At 42.4% G+C, this 9221-nt stretch overlaps 2 protein-coding genes across 7 annotated transcripts in view; both read right to left on the minus strand.

Annotated features, from left to right (window-relative positions):
- Positions 1–984, minus strand: part of chd9 (chromodomain helicase DNA binding protein 9) — a 44176-nt gene extending 43192 nt beyond the window's left edge. For all 6 annotated transcript variants that reach the window (XM_037248449.1, XM_037248453.1, XM_037248451.1 and 3 more), the window contains exon 1: positions 561–984. The gene's annotated coding sequence lies outside the window, so the exon portion shown is untranslated. The remainder of the gene's footprint in view (positions 1–560) is intronic.
- A 368-nt stretch (positions 985–1352) lies between these two features.
- LOC119120790 (akt interacting protein) lies at positions 1353–5316 on the minus strand. Its single transcript, XM_037248001.1, has 10 exons — positions 5145–5316; positions 4410–4568; positions 4061–4269; positions 3915–3979; positions 3716–3816; positions 3080–3168; positions 2906–3004; positions 2642–2749; positions 2509–2569; positions 1353–2328 (listed from the first exon to the last, which is right to left on the minus strand). Exons 2-10 carry the CDS (start codon positions 4455–4457, stop codon positions 2221–2223), a joined length of 888 nt encoding a protein of 295 aa, XP_037103896.1. The 5' UTR covers positions 4458–4568; positions 5145–5316; the 3' UTR covers positions 1353–2220.
- Between the last annotated feature and the right edge of the window lie 3905 nt (positions 5317–9221).

The raw sequence follows: 9221 nt of genomic DNA on the forward strand, positions 1-9221 counted from the left end.
TTCTTCTTTACCGAGGAAAAGTTCGTTACTATATTCCGTTGTGTTACTTCTAGACAAAATCCTCAAGTCAGGTAGTGTAGCATCCCCAGGACACCGATTTAAGGTTAAATTCTCTAAGAATAAGCCAAACTGCGTCGAATGAAGAAAAGAAAAAGCAATAGTTGAAGATAGTTGATTTTCCACTGAGGAAGAGCCAAAAGGTGGCGGAGATGGGGGGTTGGTGGACGAAAGAGGGTGTAAGTGTAGGTTGGGGGGGTCGATGTCGATGGTGTCCGAGATAACAACCACGCCGGGTGTTATTTCCGGGGCTGAGTTTCAGTTTCAATTGCACACTGTTAATAAGCCCACTACCGACCCACCGAACGGCACCGGTCGCTGTCAGTTCAGGACCCCGGAGCGACCAGCTTCACTTCGGCGGGGGGAAACTACGCCAAGTCCGGTTTGTGTTGCTCGAAAAGTGCGTGGAACAAGTGCGCAAAGAAGAGGCGTTTGACAGCTTCCTCTCCGAAGAGAAGCCACACGAGCGCATTGAAGTGTCAGGGAAGGCGGCGGTGGCTTACCCGAAAGGCAGCCGGTCGAAGCGACGCCAAAAGCGGAGACATGCGTGCGTGTTCTCGGTGAAGTTGGCTGCTCTGCGGGCGACCTCCGCACAGCTGCTTCTGCGTCGCCGCCAAGCCAAAACCCAAGCCCGGCCACCACCACCGCCACCTCCGCGGGCGCTGCTGGTTGCCTGCTTCTGTGTTGCTGCCGCCGCTGCTGACGTGACTGCCGATAACGGCACATTTGCATACTAGTGACCTCCTCCCTGATTGGACGTCCGGGCGTTCACTGCAATTTTACCTCAGAGAAGTGTCATAAAAAAAAAACAATAATAATAAAGTTTAAAGAAACAAACAAACCCGGTGCGAGAGTGCGGGGCGCTACGGCGCCGCCCACACTTGGAGAGCGGTTGATTTGATCACGCTGCCTCCGGGCCAAAGTCCCCGTGTGTTGTGGTGTCGTGACACGGTGCATAAGATGGCCGCGTTGTGAGCCAAAGAAGCCAATCCGGAGAGCTTTTACTTTGGCACATGGACTACAAGTCAGTCCTCCCATGCGAACATGTCAGGCGCCCCGGAGATGAGCTCCACTATTGCGAGACAATACTGACCTCGAGAGGCAAGTCGGGGTATTACATCTTGTGTCGTTCTCTAAATATTTCGAGTAAACTCTCTTTACAAAACTGCAACATGGATTAGGTCAGGTTCATCTTAAAAGCACAACAAAAATGAAATAGCTGCAGCAAGGGAAAAAGAGGGATTTAGTATCACGTATTGTTGCTGGTAAATCAATCAAAAAAAACAAAACACGGCTAATAAATCAACTTTTTTATTAATGTTACAAGAATGCATTGACAGCTTGTCATCTTATGTTGTGATGTAAATCGTTTTGTAAAGAACATATCAAAATAAAATTGATTTGGAGGTGATGCTTTATAAAAATGGTTACCTTTCCCTCACAACTAGATCTAGCAGCTTTTTCTTTGAAAACCAATCAAATGTCCAGATCACAGTCTAATCAAATAAAATTAAAAATACATGTTATCATTGTAACATGTTGGAGAGACAAAAGTGGGGAAAAGCAAATATGAACCTTTGGAGTCACGTGGGATAGCTCTAGTAACTTAAGACTGGCAAAAAAAAAAAGCAAACCCAAAATTGAATTTTTTTTTCTTTAAATCAAAAACCTCTTATTTACACATCAAACTTTTAACAAGCAGACCAAAAAAAAAGATCTCTTTATCGAGCAACGCATTTAAAAGCTATCTTAGGAAAGAAACGATTTTAAAAAAAAAAGACCGATTGGAAGTCTGGTCTTGGCCCAGCTGTAATTGACATTCCTGGCGTGATGAATAAAAACAGTCCTGAGCCGAGAGATGGTGACATCCACTGCATTCTTTTTGGACTTTTCCGACAGCATGTAATCACTGAGCCCAGCCAGTCTGTGCATATGGATCCTGAAGCATCTACGTGAAATGCTAGATTCTACATCAGAGACATCCATTTGTCATCTTTGCCTTATCAACTTGGTTTATGTCTGCTAAAGCTGTTGGTGGGCGAAGCTTTTAAAGCTGAGCAATATTCATAATGTCCTTATTTGTGGATTCGGCTCGCAAATATGGTGCGGCCGGCGATGCGTGTGCCTCCCCACTAGTGGCCAGCGGGGGGTGCGAGCGCAGCCTCAACTCCGAGGAGGACTGTCGTCTTTGCTGAAGGGCTGCGTCGACCCGGGTTTGACCCAGGACAGGCCCGAGCCCTGCGTTCCCTTGTGGTGGTCCTCAGGTCGTCTCTAGTGCAAATTACAAATATTAATATGGCATACAGAATCAGCACTTTTGTATGAAAGCACCAGAACACTTTTAGTAATGCTGATTTATATTTCTTTCGTGCTCTTGCACAAACCTGACTCGGACCCCGGGAAAGCAAACATAAGTACAAGTACTCTTGATGAATTTCGTGATGGACTTACTTTGTATGCGAACATTCGCTCTTTTGCTTCCTCGTGAACAGCTGGGTTCCACGGAGAAAAGCTGCAGCACAATAATAGCCGACAAAGTTAGTCACACACTCAAAATCACAATGCGTGAGGATGAGCCACCAACCTTATTGCGTAGGGATCGTCTATCTTGGGCTGGTCAAACAGACGACTGTTGCATAGTCTCACACTGTCCACCACTTTGCTCTTGAACAACTGCACGTCCTTCTCGTACCTGAGGGGGAATACGATTATGAAAACCGTGTAGAGAGGCTGCGGCTCACCCATGACCCAAATGAGGATAATTAAGGATAAGCTAAGGTACATATGGGCAGGTGCAACAATTTCTTTGTTCCGATTTTTTACAACATCATTCAAATAGGACACTCACAATACAGCAGCTTCTGGATTGATAGGTTCCGAGGTGTTGATCTTATAAAACACAGTACGGGCATACATGAGGAGTTGCCAGATATGGTTGTGATTCCGCCTAAAATACAAAACAGCAAATTATACATTTGATGGACTTTGATGTAAGGTGTGTAAAAATTGCATTTGTGTTCACCTCCATTTGGTGAAAGCTCTTTTGACGTCAAGCTCGCCGGAAACTGGGTCGACGAGTGGATGGAAGACTGGCATGTCAAACACTAATTTCTGTAAAGCAGAACATCAAAACAATAGCATCGTCAAGGGAGTTACGGAAACAGGGCCAGTAGTTTAATTCACATTAAGTAGACCAGCCTAGATCAGAAAATGTGTTGTGGGGGGTTGAGCTGTCATCATAATGTGAAACCTGTCCAGTATTTAAGTTTTTTGTATGTGCAGCCAACACTGTATGTATGTGCAGCCAAGTGAATGAGGATGTGGTTGGGTCGAACTGTCGGTTACCACAACAAAATGTCAAGTACAATAGCAAACCAGATAAGCAAACAGTTAGCCTAGCTTCTTCCATTTTGTCTTCTATTTGGTTTTCTTTATATTTTCTAGCAGTCTGCATTCCCTATGGCACTATGCTGCCTCTCACAGGTCAGTCTTGGTACTATGGCAAAAATTGTTATGCGTGCGGCGGCTCGGGTTCCAATTAGTTATCGAGTACACCATACACGAAAGGAGCAGTAAACACACTTGCTGATTTTCTCTTTGCGTGTATGAAATTAAGATTTTCTTTCTACAGGTAATTACCCGACCAAACATTTCTCACCGGACAATCACCATCTGGATAGTTATCTGGGATATACACAGTGAACTTGAAGACTCCATCCTGGTACAAGCCATGTCTGATGAATATGACTCCAAACCACACTACACAGGAACACAACGGTGGTAAATATGACCGGGAATCACAATTTTTTTGGATTAAGTCGCCCCCCCCTCTATTTTCAAGCATTCTGCATACTTACTAAGTGCTGACTTGTAAGATGGCTGTACGTAAATTCCAGGGAGTTTCTGCTTAATCACGAGTGTGCTGCAGGTCACATGACAAGCAAATCAATTCAAAAAGTACGTAAACTAAAAGATCTTTTCACGCGCTGACACGGCAACTTACAACTCCGCCAGTAGGGAGTATTCCAAGTAAAATGGGCCGTAGGGTGCATGCGGGCCATTTGTGGAGTGGGCGGGGCTTCCCAAGGCTGCAGGCTTGGTGACGGCTGCCGCATTCTTGGGGATGACTGGAAGCTGCTTCTTGCCAAAGGGCAGCCGGGACGGGCTGCTTTTCAACTCCCCTTGCCTGCCCTGGTCCTCACTTTCAGGTCTCTGCAACAAAACAGGAGACACAAAATTTTAAAATATTACTGCAGCATAATTCCACTGTATTTTCCGATATTTTACAAATCACAGGACAGCATATCACATTTCCACCAGTAATAGTAATAGGACCATCTCCTTCACAATACCTTACGACTCGTATTGGCAGACATGCTCCAGAAGGGGTTTAGGTTCATAACTCATGTAGAAGTTCAGTGTGGTATCCCTCCTTTTTCTTTAAGTAGGTCCCATGACAGGTGGTGGGCAGGCCATTCAGAGTGGGCAATTTATGCTAAAAGGATCTGCAACTGAAGGGGAAAAAAAAAACAAGTGACAATTGTGTCTAAGAACATAACAATCAGGTCTGCAGCAGAAAAATATCAAAGTTCTTCCTTTATCTATACCAAAGAAGCATTGTGAGTGGTGGGACAAGTAAATGCTCTTCCACTTGCTATAAGGTACAGTGTGTTTTTAATACAGTTTAATTAAGTGCACCGATTGTTTTACGCATTTTAGTACACCTACTACTCCATTCGTACAATAGTAGGCTGAATACATCAGAGATACATGTAACGTTATGCCAGTTGTTCACAGTGGCACGCCTGACAAGAGATCGGTTTAGACAGTCATTCCCCTTGCTGTGATGTGCTTAATTACGCTACATAGGCGGATAACTTCTTGTCCCTTATTACTGGATGTTATATTTCTGAAGACAATATGATTTTTACTTGCCCAAATGGATTCTAAAGATCTGGGCCGTATTCAAAACAATCTGATGTAACCTCACCTGCCTCTCCCTTAACCCAACCTTTAGCATTAGCATAAGTAAATTCAGCGTCGATGACAACTTACGTGACGGACGAATTTGATCAGGAAATACTCACCGTGCTTGTTCAAGACGCGCAATAACTTTAAAAAGTATTTACATCGACTTGCATGTGCTGAAATGCTCAGCTGATTGCCATTTCCACGGGTGTAAACACGGCTAAACTAGCTATTGGTGTTTATAGCTAACACTGACAGCCGGAGCTCAATCTAACCCGTAACGACGAATGGGCGTTTCTATGGGCGAGTGTGCATTCTCATTGGTCGGTATAATATACGTTATGGCGTTTGATTGGTTCAAATGTGGCCAACTGGGTAATAGGAAAAACAGCTGGACTAAGACAACAGCGACAACCTGTGGAGAAAGCCTGAAAAAACACCCCCTTCCAAAAAAAAACAAGACATCGTGAATTATATTAAACCACCCATCCTACCTGACAAAATTACCATTTACCTAGTGTGAATTATTCATTTATATTCATTTCAGTTTTTCATGTGGTAAAGTGGAAGTAAAAATAAAGTCAACCAAATGGCTCAGCAAGCAGCTGTCTGCTTTGACAGGTGTCTCGTGCCAAGATATAGAATTACGCGGAGTTAGTAACTTTTTGCCAGACAATACGTTCACAGCCATGTCAACACATTGTGCTTATACAGTATTGTTGCTAAAGTGAGCTAAGTAGATTTTTTTTTTTATTCCTAGTGCTGCACAAAGTGGTGAAATAAATAAACAAACTCAGGATTCTATCTAATTCAACCTTTTATGTCCACATATTTCACGTACTTTTTTTTTAAATTCCTAATGATCAGTATGTGGAGCACTAAACTACGGCCATCGTGAAACCTGAAATCAATATTTTTAAGAATTATCAAAGTTGAACAAGTGAAGTTATTCAAGATCCAATTTTTGGGGATTTCAAAATAAGTTTAATAATAAAAAAACAATGATAATTTAATGACTTTGTTCCAGTGTGAAACTGTGGCCAGTCTGAAACCTACAATGCTTATTTTTTGGTCAGTATCAGGGTTGCACTAGATTTCATCCAGTTTATGTCTTTCGCCGCTGGGTATCGCTGTTGTGGCTCTGGCGATGGTTCGGGTTTTGCGCGGTGCGCAAATTAGTTTTGCGTGAATTTATTTTTATTTCTTGTTGTTTGTACATGGTTTGTGGCGATGTCTTATTGGTATTGAGTTACAATAGAAATCAAAAGTAAATCCAACTTCGAGGGCACTTCCTGTTTCTGAGAAAGAAGCGAGAAGGTGGCGTAATGCAACAGCGCGATAGTTAACGGCCGACCTACGACGCGTTATCGCGAAGTTAATAAGTTGAATAGGTTAAGTAAAGTACCCAGTTGTTCACTGGCAGGCCAAAGTGGTATGTATGTTTTACTTTTGTATTTGACTTGTATGTTTTGTAAATCTAAGTTTATATATGTGTTGTCTCACCGTTGTGGCTGTGATGTCAAAGAATTAAGATCACAGTAAACATCTGTATCAAAGAACTCTCGTCTCTTCAATGAACAAACTGGTACACAATATATCAGTGATGTATAATCTGTTGTTCAAAAGAGGCTAAAATAAAAAAAATCAATAATTTTGAATTAACCAAGAACATCAATTAATTGAACCAGCCTTAGGTGGCACTGTCGAATAATACAAGCAGGGTTGCAAAGTTAGAGGCCAAACACCTGCTAAGTGCTTGAGGCCACTCGACAATACGCACTTGCCTCAAATTGAACGTTTCGGTGCGATGCACAGCAAGCGTCCCTCGAGGCTAGCATGCATCCACACCATCTGCGTCTCGGGTTTCTCTTAGTTTTTCGACCACACTTCCTCGGCGTTCCATTGATGGATTGATTTCTTAACAATTACGCCTAATTATATTTCTCTGGGTGAGAAGAAAAAAAAACTCATTTAACGCATGAGCGGTTGTATTAATGGGTGGAGGAATGACATTGTCTAAGTTTGAGAGTAAATAGAAATTATTGACCTCATTATTTGTTATTTGATTGTATATTGTCCCATGTACACTTGACTGACAAAGCTAATTAGTGTCCTGCTTGCTTATTTGAGTAGCGGGGGGGAGGAAGCAAGGTCACTCAGGCTTTTTTTGACACTTACCAATCAAAGGCGACCTCCAAACAAATAAGTTGATGGCGCCTTTGCCTTCCTTCGACATTGGGATCAACTATCCGTCGCTAACAAATGCACACTCCGCTGCTTTTCTAATGAGTTACCTTTTGCTCATCAACTTGTGACCTTGTTTTGGTCAAACAAATATACTAATGACTGCCAGGGAGATTGGATTAACTAATTGAATGTGTGATACGCTGCAGTTTTCTTCTTTAGTCTACAAGTCATCAACTTTTTTTTAAAACTTTTTTTTTAAGAATTCACTTACCAATGTAGACTCCCTTTCAAAACGAGGCCAATTCCTTTTATTTTTGCCGTAGACTGAAGACATTGATGTAAGAGAACCCCGGCTATAATTTCCCTCATTTTAGTCTGCCCGTCAACAACGGCCATTTTATCTAATTGTTTGCATTTTTCAGTCATTATTGCAATCCGGACGGCCAGCCTATTTAACCTGGATATGAAATATGTTCCTTCCTGTCTGTCTTTTTCCTTCGAGAGTTTTAAGCCGCCTATTCACAGCCGCAATTTGGTTTAAATGACAGCCGGCGGTCCCCCATGGAAACCGCCTAAGCGCAAGGAGTGAAAAACGAATGACTCCATATTGGGATAATGCGTAATAACAATGTTAGTTTGAATAAAGAACGCCAGGTTGAGATTCAAATGTAATATTCATTTTAGATATATGAACAACTGGGGAGCAAGGGTTAAAATCCACCCAGCCGGCAGATCCTTCATATACGTAGCAATAGTCTTCTCTCATCCTCGAGGCTACGGTCGGGCTAAAACCTCAATGCGGCAATTATTTGCTGTAATGACTGCACTTCAAATAAACCCAGAGATTTTATTAAACCAAATGAGAGAATTGTCTGCGTATTATCACCCCGTGATTGACAGTGACAAGTGTTGGGCACACTCGCGTGCGAGCAAGATGGAAGAAGCTCTCGGCAAAGCTCTTGATAATGTTACCTCTGATAAAGTTGCTGGCCAATGGCAAAAAACCTCTGGCAACAAACGGAGAGCGGGATGGAGAGCGCATATTAATTCTCATTGTCAGATCACACCAGTAGAGGGTGGGTAATCTGTCAGGCACTCGCGACTGCCCTTCCGTTCATTCACCCGACTGGCATTTTACACAACTAATGAAAAAGAAATCCATTGTGCTGATAATATGCATAGATTCCATTCCATCATAATAATGATGAAATAGAAATATTCATAATAAAAAGGTCACTCGTCGCCGTTGCTAAGCTTCCTAAGCTGCAACCTTTGCAGGAGCAGGTTTCCTGATAAAAATTGGAACAACAGCGGGGACGCCAAGTTTTAACCTCGCAAAGGCCAAGAGGTGAGGCGCCACAGTCCGGCTACAGTACGCCTATACAAACTGGAACGCTAGCTTTACGGTTACTCGTTACAGGACCAGACAAAAATCCTTTAGAGAGGTCCTAACCTTTGTTGTCACTTTCTTTCTTAATTGCACTAATTTTCAATTATCACATATACACCACAAATTGAAGGATAGTTATTTTTTAAATCAGAAAAAGGTCAATAATTGTTTGTACGACTATTCGTCAAATTATTTTAAAGGAGGCATATGCAATATCTCATACTTCAGTGTTGCTAAAAGTGAACACGAGTTTCAAAAATATGAAGTCGACGCACCTGATTTGCCTTTGCGGGCCACATAAAATAATGTTGAGGCCTGGATCTGGCCCCTGGGCCTTGAGTTTGACAAGTGTATACCACTAACCGTTATCTCTCAGATATCCATACTAATGTTGCCGAACAAAACGTCAATATATCTCGCAATACAAAAAAAATCAAAACTTGGTGCTGTCCAACTGGCTTCTGTTATCGGTGTTACCGTGTAGTGGGGATCGAACAAAATATCGATATCGCAACATATTGTATTGTTATCTTTTGTGGCAAATTGTTAATGAACAAAGTAGCTTTCACTGCTAGCATGTCTTGCGCTAGCAGTGTGACAAAATATCGACACGGTACAT

Source organism: Syngnathus acus, chromosome 3 (assembly GCF_901709675.1).
Source record: "Syngnathus acus chromosome 3, fSynAcu1.2, whole genome shotgun sequence".
NCBI classification, from domain to species: domain Eukaryota; kingdom Metazoa; phylum Chordata; class Actinopteri; order Syngnathiformes; family Syngnathidae; genus Syngnathus; species Syngnathus acus.